Consider the following 23,825-nt stretch of genomic DNA (forward strand, 5'->3'; position numbering starts at 1 on the left):
GAATCATCATGAATTCATATGATTTTTACTTTGAAACAAAATAAAACCGCAGCCATATTGTAGATCATGTCTTAGTCTATAGAGAGCGCCAAAATCACACATCCCTGTGCTTTGTGGGGCTGCCATGGTGCGAAAACATGGTTCCAAGGCATGGATCCTGATGGATCCTCTGGATTTTTACAAGGGGTCACTCCAGACTCACCTGTCTGTTTCTGCAGTTTGCTTGTGCCTTATTTTGTTTGGTTTCTATTGTTGTTGTTGTTAATATAACAAATAAATACGTGAAGTGAAAGGAAATTTGTTAATTTGTGGTGGTGCCACAAAGCAGTGGATGTGTGATTTTTGTGGTTCAGTCTGTGGCTGTGGACATGATTTGTGACTGGTGAGTTTTGGGTGACCTAATGTAAAAATCCAGAGGATCTATGAACAGGCGATGTGTGATTATTTTGGTGCTGCCTATGACATGAACTACAATATGACAGTGTTTTTGTTTCAATGTAAAAATCATGAATTCATGAAAATATGTTTCAGGTGGGTAGCTGTGCTGATCTGTAGTAGAAGGGCAAGATTTGTGTCCAGTAGCACCTTAAAGACCAATTAGATTTCCAGGGTATGAGCTCTTTATAGTCAGAACTCCCTTTGTCAGATACCCTGGAAATCTACTTGGTCTTTAAGGTGCTACTACAGTTGCCAAGTCTCCAGTATTCACCTGGACAATCCAGTATTTTTGAGGACTGTCCAGGGGGAATGTTCTCCAAATACCAGACACCTGGCCAGACCGCCCACATGTCTGGCCTCCTGTGGATGCATGGAGCTGCCCAGGAGTGGCCAGCCAGCCTGGGGGCGGGGAGGCTGCCGCTCAAGAGGCACCAGCAGCAGTGGCCAGCCAGGCTATGGTAGTGACATCATCACGCTGGGGGTGGGAGAGCCTGCACGCAAATTTAAAAGACTGTAAGTGCTCCGCCCCCCACACACACCAGGGGTCTGGTATTATTCCAGACCCCATCTAGGTGCTACTGGACATGAATTCATAAGGACCCACACCTAGGATTCATGTCTTTACTCTGTGGCAGTGCCATAAATTTCTTGATCCATTTTTTAATGGTTCAGTCTATGGACCTGCCTATGATATGTGATCGGATGCTGGATTTCTGGCTATTTAAAAAAACTAAAGGATCCATAAGCAGCTTATAAAAAACTAAGATCCATCGTTTACTTTTCTTCCCTAGTTAACAATTATTATTCCATTAATGGTAACGAAAAGCCAGTATCTGGTTTTGAGCGGGGGCAGGGACGGGGGATATTAAGAGAAAGAAATCAGAACCCAACGGCAAGAACTGGCCATTTATTCGTAGACCAAAATGGTGGGTAAGGGGAATCATCGAAACTGAATGATCAAATGGGACCAATTTGAGTATCAAGCTATCTCACTCTCTAAACGGAGAGGGAGAAAAATGGCATTTAGGCGCCTTCTGTGCCCCAAACTTTATAAGGGACTTCTGGGAGGAAACCAGCCCCCACACCCGATGCTTTTTCCTAAAAGCCAAGCATCTCCCCACAGCACAACGAAGCCCCGAAACCCGCCGCCACCCGCCACACAGTCTGCCTGGCGCCCTTCCTTCCCCCAAGCACGGGAAAGCCCGTTGCGCAGGCGCCGAGGGGGAGACTTCGCAAAGCGCCGGAAACTTGGTGAAAAGTTTAGTGGCAACCTCCCTTCGCCGTCAGACGCGGCAGTGCTCCGGGCAGCGGCTCCTTCCCGGCTGAAAGACCATGTCCGGCTCTTCCAGCGTCGTGGCTATGAGAAAAGTGGTGCAGCAGCTGCGCCTGGAGGCCAGCGTGAGCCGCGTGAAGGTGAGGGCGAGCAGAAGGGGTTGGGCCCTGGCCGCCATTACGGCGCCTCGGGGAGCGCTGAAGTGGGCTTCTCCCGCCTGATATCGGGGCGTAGCTGCTTCAGACAAGTGAAGAAGGGCGGAGTACTTCGAGCATGTGCAGAGCGTCCTTACAAATCACCCAAGCAATCTTTCAGTCGCCCTGCCCGTTATACGCTGCCCGGAGGAACGGCTCCGCTCCCAAATTCGCTTCTTCCTGTTCTGCTTCTTTGAAAAGAGTTTTGAGGAGGCGGGTTGGGTCTGTGTCTCGTCTGCAGTTGCAGACATGTCCGGCTGTGCCTCGCCTACCGTAGGGGGGCATAGAATACTTAACATAAGAAATCTCTGGCAACTCAACTGGGAGTCCGCCCTGGCCGCAAAATGGGGAAGTGTGTCAGGCCAGAGGAAAACAGACCGCTCTGCAGGATTGACAAAGGCAGCTCTGACTTGACATGAGCTGGGCCATCCTTTGTGCTCTGCGTTAAGATAGAAGAACTGTAGATGCAGAAATGCAGCCATATGCAGTGTTTGCTCTTAAAGTGCCTGTCAGATAGTATTTAGTAATCTACATGGAAGGCAGGGAGCGATATAACCACCTCCCTACAGCCACTTGGTAAGTCTGAGCTTCGAAAGAGGAACATACAGCATTTATAGGAGACAAAACCATCATCACCCCCGTGCGATTTTTTTAAAGCTTCAGGGAGTTGCTAGGGAGCTCAAAGGGCCTGTTGGCCCCCCAAAAAACATCATCTGAGGCAAGTTATTTTTAATCAATGGGGATTTTTCTGTAAGTCAATTACAGGAACTGTATGATGTTTCCACATACTTTTTTTTAGTTTGCAAAAGTTAAGTAATTTCCCTTTCCCCCTTTGGTAAACTCGTGGAGGTAGGTTTTCCCCAATAAGGACTGAAATTTCAGGGACCTTTTAAAACTATATATGTATTTACTGCAGCCTTTAAAACTTCACATACTTGTACAGCACTGGCCCAATCTCCAATCCACTTCTTTATGTCCACAAATAAGAATGTAAGGCATCCTTCCCTCAGCGGAAGCAGTGGAGTATCTGTAAAACTACTGTTGTAGCCAAAGGCAAAAAGTGCCAAATGTGTTATAGTTGAACGTTTTGGGAATAGCTATTTAATAAGTTACAATCTGTTGTCCAAGGACTCATTCAAGACTGCCAGCCTACGTATACTGATGTGACTTGGCTTCATCTAATGCAAATGGCAGAATTGCACTTCAAAATTTTCTCACAGGAACGGAGTTCTCCTGAAATCAGGAGACAAAATTTCTGTAGTTTCTCAGAGGATGGGAAAGGGGGTTCCAGTTTCTGATTAAACAATTTTACTATCTAGTTAAAATGATTACTAGTTTACTAGGGATGTGGATTTTTTATTACAGGTTTCACAAGCTGCAAGTGACTTAAAGCAGTTTTGTCTGCAGAATGCACATCACGATCCCCTATTAACAGGAGTTTCTTCAAGTACAAATCCATTTAGGCCTCCAAAAGTTTGTTCTTTTCTCTAACTTGGTGTCTTTCAGGGTAAGTTTTTTCTATTCTAAAGTGAACTGTATGTTTTGGTTTCAGGTGGGTAGCCGTGTAGCACCTGAAAGACCAACTAAATTTCCAGGATATGAGCTTTTGAGAGTCAGCGCTACCTTTGGTTCTCTCAAATTATCCCCTTATTCTATGAAATGAGCAGTGCCTACAACTTGTATACTCTATGCATGGTTTCCTGCTGTGTTCAGTTGGGTGGCATTGTCTTAAATAAACAATTTCAGCTTAACAGCAGCCCAAACAGCCCTGGCTTGTTAGATGGGAGATCACTAAGACTGGGGTTGGTGTGGAGGAAGGCTATGACAAACCTCCCCTGCTTGTCTCTTACCTGGAACAGAGGGTTGCCATGACTTAACAGATTTCAAAAATTTTCTGCAAGTGCTGACTTCTATTTCCATAGTCACAAGAAGTTAAGATGAATCATGCTGGAAAGGTTTACAGCAGTGATGTTAATTTTAAAATCTGAAGGAACACTGCCTCTTGTAGCCTTTCAGATGTCTTAAAATCATTGGATTAAATCCTTCTAAGTATTCTATAGTTGTATGAAGAAGGCTGCTAGATCTTTTAAAGTTTGTTGCAGCAGAACTCCTTATCCAGGAAAGCTCTAAGGCTTTTGAGTCATTGAAGGGACAGCATTGCTGTGAATCTTTAGTATTTTAGGGATGTGGCCACTATAAATATCCCAAGCAAATTAATGTAGTATATAATCTGTGGAAAAATTCTCATATACTTAAGATTTTTTCAAGAAAATTAAGTATATAGTCATAATTCACTTTCGTCTGTTTTTCAGATCTAACAACTTTTCATATCTGTGTGTATGATGAACATGGAAACAAAGCAGTGGATTGGAATTTGTACAGGAACTTTGCCTTAATGTGCCAACTTAGTTCTAGTAAATACTGTTACTCTTGTCATGCCTACCACAATCTACCTCTCTAAACAAACTGTATGTTAGTTGCAATAACTTCTGTATCATGAGGGAATCAGTTTTATATTCAGCAATAAAGAGTTACTGATTTTGAATTTTAGTAGAAAGCTTTGTTATATGGTTAAAGAATATTGATTCACACTTCAGGTACTTTTCCAGTAAGGATCCAGGTATTTATCACTTCAAGAAGTCCAACATATCTAGTCTTACAAAATAATTTGATTTTGTGGAAGGGCACCTTCAAACATAACAGTATCTATAAATCATTTCACTGATATAAATACTATTATACAAGAGCAAAGCGGGATCCAGCTCTTGTCATCTAATCATAGCTACCAGTTGCCTTCAAACAAAGCAGCTCGGCCTTATCCTGTACTTACAAAGCTAGTATGCAAACAATCTGTTTTTAACAATTTCCTGATTTTTGTTTATATTTCTACTTTATTCACAGCTGCTTTAAGTTGGAAGCTGTAAAAAAAAGAAACTAGTTCGTTTTTTATTCAAGTATGTCAAAGGCAGGCAGGCCTTGAAGAAACTGAAATCTTCCACATTTGTATTCTTTCCTAGATTTCATAAAAGTTACTTGTAACTGGAATTCCTGGTGACTGAATGCTTATATGAAATAGCTATAACTATCTTGACATCCAAGAGAACTGAAAGTACTAGAGGCAAAACATTTATTTCTTAAATTGATATGCAACTCAATTACAATGTGGTATTTAAAATGTGGACCAGAAACACAATTCTAGTTGTGAGGACAATCCACTTAAGTGGGAAAGAATTCACAGTACAGAATTGTGGTAAATAATTACAAATTATAGGCGTCATCTCTGGAAAGAATGCATAAGCCAAAGGTGCAGCAAATATTCCTAGCAAATAATGGAGTTGGTTACCACTGAAGCATACAGTAAGACCTTCTGCGATCTGTAAATAAATAGCACATGTAGATCTGCAGATAAGTTTAACTGTTCATCCATACAGAGAACTCATCTGCTGAAGTTTTCCTGCTTTGTAAGAATAGTCTGTCAACACCATCTCAGACTTTTATGTTCTTGCCAATTCAGCAGAAATTGAACAATCGCTCCACGTTTCTAATCTGCTGCTGTAGAAAGTTTTATAGGTGGAATTTTCTTCGACTTGTGTCCATTTCATGGCGCTGGAAAGTAAAGGAAGCAAATATGATATTGTAGCAGGGCAACACTTTAAAACTAATATGCTGAATTTCTTATAACCAGATTCATTATCTAGAACATTTGATTAAGGGAAACTGTTAGTATGCAGCTAGTAACTGAAGACTATTTCATACTTTTTAAAAGCTTGTCCGCATGTATATACTGACTTGTGCTATGAAGTAATTTTTTCACCATGTGCTTAGTGTCTCAGTGCAGTGAGTGAGAGCCAATGTTATACAGCTGTGAACTGGAAATCCAGGTTCAAATCCTTAACTTTGCTATGAAGCTTACTGGGTGATGTTGGGCCAGTCACACTCAGTCAAGTCGCTCTTTTCTCATAGTAGAAAAGAGCACGAGTCCAGTAGCAGCTATAAGACTAACAAAATTTGTGGTAGGGTATAAGCTTTCATGAGCCACAGCTCACTTGATCTTTCTCATAGGGTTGTAACAACAGAGAGAAGGTGAACCAGAGGATGGGCAAGATAAAAGTGCTCTAGATCAAGTAACTACTATGTAGCAAACTCAAGTTAGCCTGGGTTTGATTACTGGGGCAGTTTGGCCAGTAACAGCAAAAGCACTTCACTGTATTATACAAATCAGCTATACAAGAGCTTGAAGAACACAGGCCAGGATATTACAAACCACTTTAAGCATATTTCTGTGTGCATGCATAATCCTTGGAGTCTAGCCACTTCCCACTGCATAGGTTGTAAATTAGAGTCACCATACTCTAAAAGCAATACAACTATGATAAAGTCATACAAGTAGATGTAAGCTAAAAATGGAGTTTCATGATAAAGTATGCAGAGGTTAAATATTTAGTTCTTACTGTGCAAGGACTTTCACTGTCCTGTAGAGTTCAGTATCTATTGTACATCTTAAGTACATCCAACTTTTCATACATCTACAGAAATTTTCTCTGCTAAAAAAATTGTTGAAATACCTTGTGAATCCATTCATATTCTCCAAACTTGGAATCAAATGTTCCTTTTTGAAGAGACCTCAATTTCAAGGTAAAACGTGGGCCAAGTTCTTGAATTGCCACTTTCCTTTCATTTTTAAATATGTATCTTTGAAAGAAGATTAGCAAAATTAGTGAAGACATTAGCTATTAAAAATGCTACTGCTAACGTAAGATTTCAAATACTCACCTATGAAATCTAAAAAAGATATAGTCCCTCTGATTGTGAAATGTTGCCACCTGTCTACCAACAAACTGAGGATCATGAGGGAAGAGAGAAGCAAACATACGACCAATCGAATGTCCTAATCGTGTTGTAAAGTTGTTCAGAATTACTTCAGGCTGGTGCTCTGTGGGAGTTTTACCTTTTCGCTAGAATAGAAGACAAAAGTGTTGCCTTAAATATTAAAACTTAACAGTTGTAGAAGCAGGAGGACTGTGTCTGTAGAAATAAACTCACCTTTATTTCTTTACGCAGACGAACACTACTCATCCTAAAATGAGCAGTTGGACCATCAGGCAAATGACTTAACACAAGCCCATCTAGTCCAAGAGAGTTAAGGCAAACACAGATTGATGCTTTCTGTTGCACTCTGAACTATCTAATTATAAGCAATGGCACCAGGGAGTGGATCAAAAAGTCTGCACAAGGGGGCTAGATACAAACGGGGAAATTTTTAAACAAATTGGGAGGAAACTTGAGGCTTACAGAAAATTAAAATAGGAACAGACAAGGAATTTGAACCTACCTTCCAATTCAAACTTATGAGTAGTATCTCAGCATCTATTTTAAGGGTTGTTTAGCAACACCATAAATGGGTAATGAAGGCAGAAGCTGGGCCTCCAGGAGGAGCAGGGAGGGAACAGTGCAGGTGAGTAAGGAAAGCAGGACAAGGGTGGTAGATAGGAAGGTGGAGGTAGCACAGCCTCAGCAGAGGCAGCAACAAGAAGAAAGCAGGAGGGAAGAGAGGTAGAATCGGCAGGAGGAAGTGGAGACCAGCAGCTGAAGGATCTCTCCTAAGTTTCTCCAAGTCTCTTGCTACTGTTGATGGGGCGGATGGAGGGAAAACCATGTCCTCCACATCCCATCAGCAGACAGACCAGCATGCTAACACTTGGTGCACAAAGTGAATGGAACAAGCCCACAGCTCCAGCCCTGCCTGCCAGCTGACTGGTGTAGCAGGAAACCTGGGGGAAGATGAGTTAGAAGCAGTGAAGGGCAGGGCAGGGCAGACAGTGAAAATACGGAATAGAGAATGGAATTTCCACTACACATGAATCTTGTGGATCCCCCGTTGTCTCTAACAAAGGAAAATGAATTTTCAGAGCAGCCATTACAAAGGTCCTTACATTTTCATATTTGCTATTCTGTACATAATGTGAAACTGGAGTGGTTGAAATATGAAGTAAAATATGTATCTACAAACCACTAAAATGCTGTTCAGCATAAACAGTGCGGCAATAGTTAAGTTACAAGAGATGTCCGATTTAGAAATTATTGCAGAAATATCTGAGGAAGGATACTTGGTATTTTTCGATCTTCATTGACAACAATCAGGTCTGTGAAGTCCCTTGAAATACATTGTGGAATAATTCTTTTAAGAGCCAGTCCTCTTCGATAGTAAACATGTGAATTTGGAATGCACTTTGATAACTGTTCACAGAATCTCACAGTTCTCTGCAAAAAGTGTTTATACAGAAGATTGAAGTGAGGTGATGATACAATGGACAAAGCATCATGGCAACTCCGATACTGGGTCAATTAACTATTCACTTCAAACGGCTGGCAACAAAGTTCTTCCAACAAAACCATCACAGCTGCTAAAAGGATTATTGTATTAAATTTTTAAAGTTTCTGCTGTTCTTTGAACATAGTACAATATAACTCTTATGAATGGAACATTCATATACAAGCTTATGGAAATTTCTGTGTTGTATATACTTTTAAGCTATCTGTACAACCCACAAGGAACATTAACCCTTGTCAGAAGAGATACAGACTTCACAAATGCCTGTGTTCTGTGTTTTCTGCAACTTGCAGGAGGACTTCGTGTGCTAAGCAAGGGGTATAGAGAAACCTGTCTTAATATAAAAATGAAAGCCATTTACACAAAAATAGTCTTCACCCCCACAATATTCCAACTGCAAAATAAAATAAGCTTTTACCACCAATTTAAAGAATGCGTTTTTACCCCTCGGGGCCTGTCAGATGTTGTAATAAGAATCTTTGGAACTGTCTGTCTGTTGAAGTAGGGTGCAAATTCATCTGTGGCTTCATCCAAAGCAACCTAGAAACATAATGATTATATGATGCCATATTAAATGGTGTTTGTGTTTCTTTAAAAAAAGAAAGCCTTCAATTTGAGAAGTACACATGTGGAACTAAGGCCCAATGGCTCTATATTAGTTATATATGTTTACTGCTTACTAAAATTGGGACAGCAGATATTAAGCAGCATGAAGCCAGCTCAGTCACTTGGAATTTCTTTATGACTTGAGTATTCTGGTTTGAGTAGTCAGACAAGTACTTAAGAACTGAGAACAAAAGCAATTTGCTTTATCTTCTAAACCAAAAGCTCTGAAATGTTGCTATTTATTAAGAAATGAGCCTTGCTCAGAAATGAATGTCTTACTGTAAGAGCTCGCCATGATTTCCATCTTTGTTGCGTGTAAGAGAACAATAAGTAGCTCAATTTTTCAAGAATGATGACTGACCTTTTTGTCAAATGTCAAATGTGTGCAAAATGACAGCAAAAGCCCTGCAAAAATTTCATCCACGCCAGGTGCATTTTAAGGAGTGCTAGTGTTTTTCAAACAGCTACCTCTTCATCATTGGGATCTACTGCAGTTTCATCATATACACGCTGGTTTTCAATTGTCTTTGGTACCGGCTTTGGTGGTGCCTTTAAGAAATAAAAAATATTAACACATGAAATGGATATACACTTTATTTATATCAACTACTGTTCTATTTCTATCATCTACTAGCAGTTAAGATCAATACATACTACTCTAATATTAACTATGCCAAACTCTTCATAAAAGTAAAGTTGCAAGTGAGAAAAATATAATTTTAAGTGAGAAAAGTATAGTTTTGAATTCAGATTTTAGTTCTAACTACAGGTTTTGATAGTTTCTAAAAAATGAGAGCCCTGGAATGTTTCATATAATCGTTGGTAAACTACAACAGTTATGCTCCTATATCTTTTTATATCACTCTTGTGATAACATCTTGAGCACTTCTGCAATACATGAAAAACCTACTGATACTATACCACTGCCACATTTCAACTTCTCAAATATATTGGCATGTATCCAACCACCTGTGCAATGTGCTTTCCTATGCTCCTCTCCATTCCCGCAGCCCCTGCCAAGCCCCAGAAAGATCATTCTTGGAGTCACATGGGAATCAACATTTCCAACCCTTTGTCCTTCCTCTCTCCAGTCCACCCCCGCCCCCCACACCAGTTATTCTTCCATTCAGGTCTGTAGTCCTAGGAATGATGTTTCCAGGAGTTAGAAGGGATACAGCAAAACTCCATGTTCCATGGAATATGACACTTCAGTATTAATTACAGCCTCCCTGTACGGCAGGCTAATATTTGAATATCTGGATTACAAATGAGATGATTAAAGCCAAGACACCAGTGACTTAGCAAAGGCCATCTACGTATTAATCATAAAAGGCACATCTGACAAAGGATATTCCAGATTATATCCAATTTGCTATGACAGCTCCCACTGCTACCATGAATTAAATTCATTGTAGCCATATAATGCATAACAGAGGTAAGGGGGAAAGGTTGAACATGATTTGATATGCAACACAACTGGCTACTGAGTCCCCACAACCACACAGTTAATGGTATTGTACCTAGTGGTGTGAAGTTGCCCACTATCGTGCTGCAACAAACAGTAATCTTGAATGTTTTTCAGTAAATTGTACTGAGAGAAGTACAAATCAGTTTATTGCTATTATGTTAGTTAAGAACATATCAGATTGATCAATTCAGCCGCTAACCCTTCATTTCTACCTGGTCTCCAAGGGCTTCTCGCTCCTTTTTTCGCTTTTTCTTAATGGCTAATTTCTCCTGGAGAGGGAAAAAAACAAAATATAATAATGAGCTGCAGAAGTTAGAAAGGGAAAAGTCAGATATTTGTGTATAAATGGCTACACTGGCAATGAAAAAATAGTCAACAGAAACAGGAACAATTTGCACATAACTCTGAATAATAATTTCTGAGGTAGTTGTTAGCAAAAAAATTAAACATAAATCCAGGGGCAACTGAAATGACTTAGCAAAATTTATTCCAGCATAGTTTTTTGTGAGTCAGAGCTCACTTCATCACATGCATGTCCTCATTCTCACTTTTCTGTTATCTGTAACTTTGAAGTAATTCCCCTACAGACGTACACTTCATCCATCTGATGTTGCATCTGACTCAGACAAGTTTACACTAGAATAAATTTTGTTAGTCTTTAAGGTGTCACTGCACTTCTATTTAACTTATTACATATAATTTCCCCCCAATCATAACAGATGTCAGATTAGAGGCATAACAATTTATTACCATCATATAATTAACAATATTTACATATAATTAACAGTATTTAACCTTTTAGACTTAAGTTTTCCACTATCATGTGTTGCAACAAACAGCTATTACCTTCCATGGTATACATGTAAAGGAATAAACTGCACCAAAGGTCTACTTTTTTTTCAAGGAACTCAAAGTAATATCCATAAGGTTATCCCATTTTCTTCCCACAGCTATCCAGTAGATTAGAGCAAGGAAACTGGGATGCACTAAGTTTTACATCTAAGTGGGTATCTTAATCAATGTGTTCTCTGTCCAAGTCCAATACATGACACACTGTTTCCTTCTCATAGACTTCAGAAGGCCACAATGCATTTCCCTGCCAAGTTCATCACCTCTTTTCAAGATCAGTAAATCGGCACACATGATATGCTGCCTAACCTCCCTCCCCACCAGCAATGTATCAACATTTTTCACAGCCTCCTACATTTCACTGAAAGGGCATGCCTTCAGTGCAACAACGAGCTGAATTCTGAAAAACGAGAAACCAAGTTGTTTTTAAAGAGATCAGCAACACTAGGCATCCCTGAAGGGAGAATGTTTGAGGAGGGGAAAGGGCCACCCCGGTAAATAGGAAAGTTGAAGCGCATTCGTTGTTTTGATTCCATCTCTTTCATTACACACGCGCATCCTAAAAAGCCCGCCAATCGTCAATCATAATAAAGCCAAGGCGATCGCTCTCCTCCTCCCCTCCCACCTTCCTCTGTTGCTGCTTCCAGCGCAGGAACATGAAATGGCGCCGCTGCTTGTTCTTGATTTCAGAGACGCTGAAGGACGGCGGGAACAGGACCTGGCCCTGTTCGACGGACGCACCGGAACCAGCGCCCCCCTTTTCTGCATCGCACTGGCCTTCCTCGCTCCGTCTCGCTTTCCCGACGTTGTCCGCCATGCTTTCTTCTCAGACCCTGATCTTTCACCACTTCATCCTCTTCCGGGGTCATTCGCTGATTGGTCACACGATGGCGCACGCGCAAAAGAGGAATGTCTGTCGAACGTCAATGATGGGAAATGCCTACCTTTATGGCAATAAGCCAAACAATTGCGCCTGTGCATCATACAATGAGAAATGCGCTTTAAAAACACATACACACACCGTTTTTTGCGCATGCTCATATCTACCACCTTCTTGCTGTCAATCTGCCCTTTTTTAAAAAAACGGCTGTATGGTTGGTTGTAGTCGAGTATAAAAAAATAGATTGCGCGCGCGCAAATAGTATACTGAGGGATTCATAGGAAAAGGCTAGAGTGCCCCACGCACACACGCTCTACCTTACCGGTTATCTATGGAACTTGAGTGGCACGAGCGTGTATCTGCATGCAAGTAAGGGTTGGTGTAGGACAATCCAGGGAGGAGCCGATTCACCTAGATTTAACTGGGCTACATTTTATTTTAAGTTAGCATTGCTCAGCTCTAGGCGTTTAATTGCTAACTGAAGACATGTTTCCTTCGTCTGGTGGAGTGGGTTCTTCCAGTATACAAACGCTTATGCCGCGATAAATATGTTCTTGGAGGTGCCGCAGGGTTCCTTTCTGATGACTCAACAACAGCCCCGAAATACGGCATTAAAGCCTCTCAGCCTTGCACCCCCACACGCACACATGGAGATCGGACAGTTTAGTTTTCCTCGCTTAGCTCAGAAAATATTCGTAGAAAACATTTTATTATGAAAAACACAAACATACACATGTTGTGTTTGAAACATTAGGAATGTTTTTGTCTTTGCTTTTGCTGTTATTAATAGTCCGCTTTTCTCACTGAAATCCAAGGCAGATTACACAGTGAAAGTGAAAATATAATCGCACATCTTGGACATTCACTGAGCAAAGTACAATAATAAACAGCTTTTTTCTGGGAAAAGAGGTGGTGCAACTCAGTGGGTTGCCCTCGGAGAAAATGGTCACATGGCTGGTGGCCCTGACCCCTTATCTCCAGTCAGAGGGGAGTTTAGATTGCCCTCCATACCGCCCTCCACTGAAAAAAAGCCCTGATAATAAACAACATTTTGTGAGAGATACAATAAGGTATGGTAACAAGATTTGAAGAAACTAACAAAGCCAAGCACAGAGATGAAATTTTTCTGAAACAAAGCGTAACTAATTTACATGGCATGTTTATCTATGTGAAAACTTCCTAGGAAGTACATGTATACCTCTGCAGACAGTTACCAATAGTCTAATTCTATAGGACCTAGGGTTGCCAGCCTCCAGGTAGTGGCTGGACATCTCCCGGAATTACAACTTGTTTCCAGGCCATAGAGATCAGTTCACCTTGAGAAAATGACTACTTTGGGGGGTGGACTCTATGGAATTTTGCCATGCCAAGGTCCTTTCCCTCCCCAAACCACACTTTCTCCAAGTTTCTCCAGGTTTCACCCCCCAGATGGCCAGGAATTTCCCAACTTGGAGCTGGCAACCCTAATAGGACCCATCCCTACCATGGTATCTCTCTGAGCTGCTTCTTACGACACAGCTTCATATTCTGAACAGAAAGCCCTCCTGAATAGTTCAGTTTTGCATAGTTTGCTGAAAGCTAGGCGACAGAGCATTTCTGACCTCCTCAGGCAGGCCATTCCATAAATGGGGGCTTCCACAGAGAAACCAGGGGCAAATCCACATTACTCATTCTAAGTCGCATGTTCCCCGCATTCCCCACGCAATCCCGAGTGCCGGTCCCATTACCTCATTAAACAGACGCATTTCATTCGCATTTCTCTCGAATATGTGATCACAGGTTTTCAACGGGAGTTTCACGGTGGCCGTGAACGGGCCAATGCGCAATTTATGCAGTTTTTTTAAAAAACCACCCCCCTTCCTGTCTCTCCGGCCGTTCCGAGAGTTCCTATTGGCTGATTCAACTTGCAAGTGCTCCGTAGTCTGCAAAAGACTGTTTTTGACTTCATAGCATTGGATTTATTGATTATGCTGTTTCTGAATCAAATCTGGTAGTTTGAAAAATCATTTTAGGGTGAATCCATCCTCAGAACGGACTCGCGGAAGTTCCTTTTTAACTGTTTTTTATTTTTTTTATTTTATATTATTGTAATATCGAAATTACGAAATATTGAAATAATGACACTCCAAGGAAGTGAAACTTCATTAAAATTCAGGCACTGAACTGTCCTGCATAGGAAATGCCCACGAAAGCTTCCCACATGCTTCCAAATTTCCAAAAAAGAAACGGGAGAGAGCCATCAGTGCTGTCAGTGGGGGAAAGAGAGGCATCATTATCTTCAATGATGTTTTTTTATAAGGCAAGATCGAAATAACGGAAAAGTGCGCTCAAAAAAATTTTAAAAAATGGGCGGGGAAAAAAGGTCCCGCCCAAAAAAAGCGGTTTTCGAGCGGCCGTGTGACCGGAGGGATACGCGAGAAAGACGGATTGGAAGCAAGAATGTGAACGAAGAGGAAAAAATCGCGGATTGGAGGCAAACGGAAGATATCCGATAAACATGCGGGTAATGGGTGAATGTGGATTTGACCCAGGTGTGCAGACAGCTGTTGATTTTGCCCAATTACAGGATGATATATGCAGACTGCCCTGTCCAGAATGGAAGTCATGACTAGGATTGCCAGGTGTCCGGTTTTCCCTAGGATAGTCTGATTTTTTCTGGGACTGTCCAGGGGAAACAAAATTAAAATACCAGACACATAAATGTCCAGTATTTTTGAACATGGGGAAGGAAGAATGGTTGGCTGCTGGAATCCATGGGCTGGCGGCAGGACTAGTAGGCGTTGTGTTGGCTCTGCCTCCTCCTCCCCTTTGCTGCCAGGTAGCCCAGCCTCTGATTCCCAGGGGAATGGCTGGCCAGCCCACCCAGACTAGGGTTTCCAGGTGCCTGCCGGTGGTGGGCAAACTCCCAGGGATTTGCCCGCCACCGGGTAAATCCCAGGTAAATCACTGGGTAGAGGGACCTGGCAACTCTAGGCCCGGACTCCTGACCACCACCTCCCTCCCCCTGCTTCCAGCTTGCCTGAGGAAGCAGCAGGCCTGCCTGCCCACCCAAGCACCAGAGGAGCGCTGGGCCCAGCCACGCCAGCCTCCTTCACGCCCGGGAAGTGGCAGCTTGCTCACCAGAGTGCAGGTAGAGTACCCAGCCAGCCCACCTCCTCCACTGCACCCAGGAAGCAGCAGGCCAGCTTGTCCACCTGGCCTCCTGAGCACTGGGGAAATGGACCAGCAACAACATTGTTCTACAAGTGATGTCATAATGCTGGGCCTGGAAGCCTGGGAGCGCATATGCAAGGAACTCTGAGGTCTTTTTTTCTCTTCAATCTGCCAACCCTAGTCATGACTTTAAATTGAGCCAGTAACTGATGGGAAGCCAATGAAGTGCCTGCAGAGTGAGAGTGATATGCATGCTCCATTCAGCTCCTGAGAGTAAATGAGCTTCAGCATTCTACACCAGGTGGAGTGTCCAAGTCAACTCAACTACAGCCACCAGAGCCATCTCTAGCCTGTAGCCTGACCAAAAACCAGACTCAAAAAGGTCCAAAGCAACAGAGTTGTCCCAAGAAGGGCTGGAGTTGGTCAGCTACTGCTATCTCAACCACTTTGCTCAGAAAGGGCAGATTAGAGACACAGGGATAATTGGCTACATCGTTTTTGCCTAAGGATGCCTTTTTAAGTAGTAAGTGGATGACTGCCTCTTTGAGAGGTTGGGGAAGGTACCTTGAGTGAGCAATTGATTTATGATAGACATCAAGATCTACTTTATGTGGTCTTTCCAAGATTTTAGTAGCCAGGATGGGCTAGGATCCAAAGAACAGGTAGTGGCCTTCACAGATGCTAAAATTTGGTCCATCATTGTGACTGGGTCAAAATGATTCTGAAATGGACTGGACAGTGTGTTAAACATTACTTCTGGCTCACCTATATTACAGGAAGCATAAGGTGCTGCAGTGATAAAGTTTTGGTTTGTATATAGGGTTGCAGTATCACTCTCCACCTCACTACCTTGCTCCTGGTGGAATGAACAAGCCCTGGAAGGCCTGGAGCCGAGAGCAGGAGTTTGCCCACCACTCTTGCAGGAATGGCAACCTTAGCAGTAGGAGTAGCTGCTATTACTCTAACAAGAGAGGCTTAAAAATAGTTGGAAATACTATTGGCCAAGACAAGAGCAGGCAGTGAAGCTTTATCATTTGAATTTGGTAGACCACCACCAGCCTCCTCACCACAAGGGTCCTTTTTGTTTTTCTTTAAAACTGGCAATTGAAGATACAAGGAGAAGTGTGTATCTCAACAACAGAATGGGGCTAGAGACTTTCTTTTTTTAAAAAAAATCTGGGAATTCAGAAAATCTGTAACATGAATTGTTATAATGTTCATACATGCACACACATTCAATTGCTGATTTTTTTTTTAAATGAGAAAGCCCCACTGGCCCAGGGGAGGGGGAATGATCACTGCTGGTGGACTGGGGCAGGGAAGCTGCAGAGAAGCCATGTGCTGCTGCACTATCTCAGCAACTGCTCCAGCAATGGGGAAACCACACAAGCCTATCTTTGTGTAGAAAGCCCCAAAGAGAGTCAAAGAAGACCCCCAATTCTCCCTTTTGTAGCTGTCTGTCATCTTGTAAACCTCTCAGATGCTCACCATTTGTTTCTTGTCTTTTACTAAAATGCATAATCTCAAGTGCTAGAAATTAAAACTTGGTGGATATTAAATTACAGTTTGGTGGGTTTTTTCCCCATATCAATTTATATCTCCCCCCTCACCCCAGAAAACCTATAAACTTCCCTAAGGATAGTTTTCTTCCTTTAAACCCTATCAGACCCCTCCCATCCTACCTCCTACTTCTGGGAGGTTCCCTGAGACTTCATTGATTATGTGTAACTTTAATTTAGCCTCTGAGCATCAGCAGAGTACAATTTAATAATTTATCATCCCAAGTGCAATTGTTGCAGAGACACCTGGAGATAAAGTGACATGTCACCACAGACTCCTAAGCTCCAACTCTACACCCCGTCAAGTTTCTCAAGCTACCCCTCCTAGGAAGTGTACACTTGTAATGTCACTAACCTCATAAAACCAGATAAAACAAACCTATTAAGTCAGACTATTCCGCTTCTTCCAAAGGATCTGATAACAGCTCCTAATAAAATGTTACTGCAGGTAACTCTCAACAGCCAAATAATTTATTTCAAGGCATTTGATTCCCCCCAAATCCCTTCTTTGGAGACCCTCTGGTAACTACTTAAAACTGACTGGCTTAAGCAGCTTTAGATAGGGAATGAGGATTAGTTGTGGTAGTCACGTAAGGAATCCTTCAGCATCTTACAAGCAATTTGGAAGTTGGCGGATAAATAAAAAAACAAGAGGCCAGCAGCCAGAGCACAAAGTCACAGCTGGGTGGGAATACAAAGTTCAGTCCCATTTGAACAAACTAGTCTTGGGGCTTGCAGCCAAAAACAAGCATCTAGGTATGCTGAATTCCAGTTGAATTTACTAGTAATTATGAACATACTTGGTTGCATCCTTCCTGCCTAGATCCATAAAACCAAGGGAGCAATTGGTCTGTCTAGGGTCTCAAAAGACTAAAAGGAGACTAGGGTTACATTACCTGTAATTAAATTACTGAGCTGTCTGGAAAAGTCTCCTTATAGAAGATAAATAAAAGAGTTAGTAATTTTAGACAACAAATGAACAGTGTCTATTCCTATGATCAGCTTCTGCATTAGCATTTATTGCTTGTTTTATTGGGTCTCCATAAAAGTGAAAACGTGTATAGTTCCAGCATTTTCAGCTATTTCACTTTTATATTCATATAGATGTAAGATATTTTTTGCTGTGTTCTTCTGGATGAATTGAAAGGACTAATGAGATGGGAAAACCAGAGCATGGATTGGGGAGAATGGGAACACAAGACATGGTCTTCATTTGCCATAAAACAATATCTCATTGTCTCTGTTTTTAAATGAATTCTATTTTAGCTACCTTTAGCACCCATGAGTGGATGAATGAAATATATGGTATTTACAAAGGCCATTGGTGGTGGTGGAGAGTGCTCTCAAGTAATAGCTGACTTATGGCAATCCTTGGTGAAGTTTTCATGGTAAGAGTCTAACAGAGGTGGTTTCCCATTGCCTGTCTCTGCAACCCTGGTCTTTGTTGGCAGTCCCCCATCCAATTACAAACCAAGGCTGACCCTGCTTAGTTTCTGAGATCTGACAAGATCAGGCTCACCTGGACTGAAAGAGAATGAGTAGGATAAAGATGGAGAAGTGAACTCCTCCTTAGAGTCTGGCAGCTGGAGACCTGGGCCAGTGGTGTAAATCCCTCATTCTTGATCATACCACAATTACTTGGCATCACTAAAACTGATTACCACAGAAGCAGGGCCAGTCACAGAATGGCTGTCACAAAGACAGCACCGTAAAAAGAAGTTTAGAGGTTCCATGAAATGTTGGTAGGTTCCAAGCCAAACATCTTGAGAGCTGCTGTAGCATAGTGGTTAAGTGGCTGGAATGCAGATCAGCACTCTGCTATTTTGACTCCTGCTACTGCCATGAGCTTAGCAGGTGGCCTTCAGTAAGCCACTCCTCTCAGCCCCAGCTCCCCAGCTGTATTGTGAGGGTAATAATAACACTGACTTTGTTCACAGCTCTGAATGTGGCACTAATCTGTCCAGAAGGGTGGCATATAAGCACACAGTGATGATGAGCTGCTGCTGAGTTTTCCCTGCAAACTCCAAGGCAGTGCTTCCTGGTCTTTTCTCAAACATCAAGAAGGTGAAAGAAAGTCTGGATCAATTCTTTGGTTTGAGGGAAAGATGCTGTTTGATTTTACTTTACAAAGAAACTTCATTGCCCTCCAGATCATGTTGGCAAGCCAAGGTTACACATAACCTGTGTGCTTTGTTGGCCAGTTACCTGGTAGGGAGTGACCTGATGCTCCTTGTTTATTTTTGTTCCATTCAAAACTCTCTGAATTTATCCCAAGACTTTCAAAAACTTGGCCTGCACTAGGACATAGACATAGATGGATGATGTCATAGTGTCCTGTGTGCCTCTTTCTTATGTGAGCAGTCAGATCCCTTCCTTAAGCTAAGAGGACAGTTTATGGATGGAATGTCAGAAATGCCCCTCATAAGTCCAAGGCACTGTCTGGCCCAAAGCGGATGCCAACTGGGCAGGAGCCTGGAAAAGTACCAAAACATGTCAGAGGTAATTGACTGACAGTCCCTCCATGCCCTGGAGAGATGCAGAGATAATAAGATTTCCTAAGAAAACCCTTGTCTAATCCCATTGTTTTGGGGAGCTAGACATCAAGCTTGCCCCAGGGATAGTTTTGTCCATAACTGGGCTTCCTAGCCATGTGCTCTGTGTGTGTGTTATGAATCCATACACCCACCTTCAAGTTCACTTGAGCCTTCTTCTCACTGTGAAACGCTGGTTGTTTTCACTGCTGCCTCTGTGGACCCCTTCTGTCCTCAAGACTGGTAATGACCACCTTCCCTGAAAATACTTTCTCCCACTTTTCTTCCTAACTTTCCTAGTTAACCTTGTATGTGTGCTGTGTGTGATTTTCTGTACGTTTGCCTTTTATTTCTCTTTAATAAAAAGACCTTTTTGGTTGAACATCTGCCTGACTTATTTGAGAGTTCTCTAAGAAACAATCCCCATAAACATTATAGTTATGCCATCTCACTTGCCTCCTTAATGCTAATTTCCCCAACCAATTAAGGAGACCTGCTTTTTGGGTAACACACTCTTTTGTGGAAAGTAGCTCTTACAAGTTTTGTGTGTGTGTGTGTGGGGGGGAATTAACGTGCACAGGGTTAAACTAAATGGTTTCAAAACTGTATACTAAAGAGATGCATCGGTGTAAACCCTCCTTCGAATGACTTTCTTCTCATTACCTCCAGTTATGGTGGTCCAGACTCCCACTGTGGTGGAATATCTTCCGCCATCACCCTTTGTTGCATGCTGCTGCTCCTAGTGGTGGCAGAAGAAAACTTTTTAAAAATACTAGCACTGCATGTGGTGGGCCATCACTTCTGGTGAAAACCCAGAAGTCACATCACTAGGAACTGCCGAAAACTCTAGGGTTTTATCGCAAAATTTTCAAAGATTCCTAAAGTGATGTGACATAACTTCCAGTTTTTCCTAGCGGTAACATCATGGTACACAAGCTGCTGGTGTGCTCCCATGTTTCTTACCCCAGATTCCTGCCAGTTGCCTATCTCTTACCAGTTGCATCTTGCAGAACACCTTTGGGTTTGCTACAGTTGCCTGTCTCCAACAACCATTGCTGTTTACCCAGTAACCTACTCAACAACATTCTGTAAGACCCTAATGGTTTACAGTTCATGATTTGGAAATTGCTGCACTAAGTTATAATTTAACAGGTTCTTTGGAAATCAAAATATTGACTTTTTATTTGCCTGATATTTACTTTTCTTTTAAAAAAAATTAGTCTTAACTCTGCTGCCTTTTGTGAATTGATGTCTGTGGTTTCATGGAAACTAATATAGCCAGCATGCATGTGTCTAGTTGTGTTTAGAATAAGCCACATGCTCAAGAACTGTGCCTCAGTGTACTGTAATAGACATGCAATGAATGTCTTTATTAGGGAAACTAGTATTGTCTAATGGGACTAATTAGAGACTTGGAATCAAGACTGCTGAAGTTGTTAGTACTAAAGTTACTAGTTCCAACTGCGTATGTCCACAAGCAACTTGCTTACTTCCATTTACTTCAGTATGCTTCTCTCTAAAATGAGGCTATTAACAGTTGCTCACTTTACAAAGAATGTGAGATCATCAGATCAAAGACATTTAATGAGTGCAAAGTATTGTTATTAATACTGATGCTGCCCTGCCTACCCTATACTCACATATATGTGAGTATATACGTGAGTATGCTTTGCCTACATGATATTTGAAGCTTGCTGATAGAATCAATGAAATATATGAAGGTGTTGAAGCAAGTATTTTAGAGTATATTCTTATCTTAAGAAAACAAGTAAGCAATAATGTTCTTTGTTACAATTTTATACCCAATTATATAAAATCCCATTGAAACAAATGGGACTGGTGCACATGTGGTTATATAGCTCTTCAGAGCACTATCCAACCTGTGTTACTTATAAGGAAGGATTATTGTAATAGGGCTTGTTTACCAGCTGCCAATACCTAAGCCTACTTATACAGAGAATATTCTATTCTGATAACAAAAAAATGTGTATAGAAGTCATCATTCATTAATTTTTTCATATTGTTTTAACTATTAGGATTGCAGGGTAGTTGTGTTCTTGGTAAGTGTCCATGGCTGTTTCCACACACGTTGAATAATGCACTTTCAATGCACTTTAGTTATCCTTTAGAAGTGGATTTTTTGTTCCACACATGGAAAATCAGTTATAAATGTTCACTAAAGCGTATTGAAAGTGGATTATCCAACGTGTGTGGAAGCAGCCCATGTATGACTTCATTAAAAGGAGAATGCAACATCCTTTACTCATAGGTTTGCCAAATATCCGCTTATGGCAGGAAGTCTCTTGCCCCCAGTGGCCAATGCCTACCAGCACCCTAACAGCTAGTGGGAGAAAGAAAAATTTGCCATCACTGAGTGAGTGTCATAACTTCCAGGTAAAAACCAGAAATGATATCAGCCCTCTCTAAGAATTGCTGAAACTCCGAGGCTTTACCATAGAGTTTCTGACAATTCCTAGAGAAGGCTGACATTGCTTCCATGTTCTCCAATTGCACTTTAGTTGCACTAAGCCAGGGTTGCTCAAAAATTATTTTAGCAACTGATACAGGAAATGCAAACAGTACCCTCACACTGCAAGTGTGTAGCTGACCCTCTCCAACCCTAGTAACCCCCACAAATGCATACATTACTAGGCCAAGGTACAGTAGTATAATCCCTTTGGTTTATGTTGCAATTCTTTGTCTAAACACTCCCCAAAGCAGTTTTACAAGTCAACATGTATATATTTTACTAGGCTAACCAATCTCCAGGTAAAGCCTGGAGTTCTCCCAGAATTACTCTGATCTCGAGATTACAGAGATCAGTTCCTCTGGAAGAAACGGCAGCTTCAGAAGGTGGACTTTATGGAATTATATCCCTGCTGTGTTCCCTCCCTTCCCCAAATTGCCTTCCCCAGCCACCGCCCCCAGATCTCTAGGAATTTCTCAAGATGGAGGTAGCAGTACTCCTGAGAAGAATGTAATGGCACAGCCACAAGAACATTGATTACACAGTAGGCCCAATCCTCTACAGCTTTGGCAATGCCTAAAACCATGGACATCAGTGGTAGGTTGCCAATCTCCACTTTCCCAACCCAGAGTTGGCAGCCTTAATCAGTGGGATTCTTCAGCATGCCTAATTCAAGACAGGCTTCATCTTAAAAAAAAAAAAGATAAATGACTTCTCTGCTCAAAATTTGCTGTCCAAGGGATCTGCTTCATTCTGCCCCTTGATGGAGTTCATTCAACATTCAACTTTTTATAAAAAGTATGTCAAAGCTAACTGCTTTAAAACATCTGTAATAATGGGAGGCTGATTCAAGTCTAATAAGCTTTCATTCTAAGGAGCTTAAGAAGTGTGATGGGGGGGGGAGCCCACCATTCCATGCATAAGTCATTATTCTGGCATGAGTTGGTTATTTATATGTAGGGCATAAAGGCCTAGCCCAATGAATCACAATAAATGACATGATCGTCACCTTCAGAATTACCACAGTGAGGATCTGAGAGATAATTTGGTGTTATAGAAATAAAAGAAAGCTTTTTCTATGTATTCATGATGATACATACACATAAAAAACACTGCATTTTTTATTTTGTTAAAAGCTGTAAAGACAAAAAAGAAAAGCAGGCATGACCCTGACTGAGGAGACTGTACTTAACAACTCCTTTGCATATTTTTTATTTCTTTGAAATATGTACATGCCCCCTCTTCAAATTTGTTCAAGCCAGTTTTTTTAAAAAAAAACCTTGTAACTGTACAAAATACAGTCAATACATATAATCATAATGTGAATTGCATGGCAAAATAAAGCAGTAGCACACACTAAAAGAGGTAGCACAATCTATACACAAAGCAGTTGGCAATCTTTTAAGAACATTGGAGCGTAAGATGAGCCCTGCTAGATCAGACCAGTTGTCCACTTATTTCACACAGTGGACAATCAGTTACCCTGAAGGGCCAACAAACAGGGTAGGGTTTGTTGGTCCTTCAGGGTAACTGAAGACCTTCTCCTGATGTTGCCTTCTAGCACCGGTATCCAGAGCTTTTACCACTTCTGAATTAGAAAGCCGTCCCTCTCTGTTGCCCACCAGCCTGCTGAGGGCTGGGGGAGGAAAAAATATTCAAAGAAACAGGTTTTTCCATAGAGTTTTGTCCAAATCATAGAGTGTTCATTTGATGTCACACCTGCAATGTGATGTCACTTCTAGGTATTTGCTGGAAGTGATAGCACTCTGTTGGTACAAAATCATTTTCCCTATCCCTGTTCTCTCCCTCTCCCACTGGTTGTCCGCTCAACTGATGGCTGGCAACCTTAAGCTGAATGTGGAATTTCCCTTTAGTCCCCATGGCTAGTACTGATAGACTCCATGAATAAGTCTAATTCCCTGCTGAAGCCATCACTGCATTGTCTGACTGTGAATTCTACAATTCAATCATTAATTGAGTAAGGAAGTGCTTCCTTTTCTCTGTCCTGAATGTGCTGCCCGTCAATTTCAATGTGTATCTCCGAGTTCTAGTAGTTTGGCCTGAGTGCTAGGGTGG

At 41.7% G+C, this 23,825-nt stretch overlaps 2 protein-coding genes across 3 annotated transcripts; one reads left to right on the forward strand and one right to left on the reverse strand.

Annotated features, from left to right (window-relative positions):
- The first annotated feature begins 1,455 nt into the window (after positions 1 to 1,455).
- GNG5 (G protein subunit gamma 5) lies at positions 1,456 to 4,450 on the forward strand. 2 transcript variants are annotated; one of them, XM_054980718.1, is made up of 3 exons: positions 1,636 to 1,851; positions 3,271 to 3,412; positions 4,218 to 4,450. In XM_054980718.1, the coding sequence occupies exons 1-2, from the start codon at positions 1,771 to 1,773 to the stop codon at positions 3,394 to 3,396; spliced, it is 207 nt and encodes a 68-aa protein (XP_054836693.1). In that variant the 5' UTR covers positions 1,636 to 1,770; the 3' UTR covers positions 3,397 to 3,412; positions 4,218 to 4,450. The 2 variants fall into 2 exon arrangements, with proteins under 2 accessions (XP_054836692.1, XP_054836693.1); XM_054980717.1 differs by lacking the exon at positions 4,218 to 4,450 and having other exon boundaries at positions 1,456 to 1,851.
- A 565-nt stretch (positions 4,451 to 5,015) lies between these two features.
- RPF1 (ribosome production factor 1 homolog) lies at positions 5,016 to 12,016 on the reverse strand. The gene is made up of 9 exons (XM_054982038.1): positions 11,785 to 12,016; positions 10,523 to 10,579; positions 9,311 to 9,391; positions 8,681 to 8,776; positions 8,013 to 8,166; positions 6,949 to 7,031; positions 6,679 to 6,860; positions 6,471 to 6,597; positions 5,016 to 5,511 (listed from the first exon to the last, which is right to left on the reverse strand). Exons 1-9 carry the CDS (start codon positions 11,974 to 11,976, stop codon positions 5,470 to 5,472), a joined length of 1,014 nt encoding a protein of 337 aa, XP_054838013.1. The 5' UTR covers positions 11,977 to 12,016; the 3' UTR covers positions 5,016 to 5,469.
- Between the last annotated feature and the right edge of the window lie 11,809 nt (positions 12,017 to 23,825).

The sequence above is a fragment of the Eublepharis macularius genome, chromosome 5 (genome assembly GCF_028583425.1).
Source record: "Eublepharis macularius isolate TG4126 chromosome 5, MPM_Emac_v1.0, whole genome shotgun sequence".
In the NCBI taxonomy this organism is placed as follows: domain Eukaryota; kingdom Metazoa; phylum Chordata; class Lepidosauria; order Squamata; family Eublepharidae; genus Eublepharis; species Eublepharis macularius.

Bases quoted from the DNA above. Each gene is read 5' to 3' on its own strand.
- GNG5 (XM_054980717.1), top strand. From the start codon at position 1,527: ATGCTTTTTCCTAAAAGCCAAGCATCTCCCCACAGCACAACGAAGCCC. The intron at 1,852-3,270 runs GTGAGGGCGAGC...TTTTTATTACAG, and splicing joins CCAGCGTGAGCCGCGTGAAG to GTTTCACAAGCTGCAAGTGA.
- RPF1 (XM_054982038.1), bottom strand. From the start codon at position 11,976: ATGGCGGACAACGTCGGGAAAGCGAGACGGAGCGAGGAAGGCCAGTGC. The intron at 10,580-11,784 runs GTGGGAGGGGAG...TTCCCTCTCCAG, and splicing joins GGAAGCAGCAACAGAGGAAG to GAGAAATTAGCCATTAAGAA. The intron at 8,777-9,310 runs GTAGCTGTTTGA...TTATGTTTCTAG, and splicing joins TAGATCCCAATGATGAAGAG to GTTGCTTTGGATGAAGCCAC.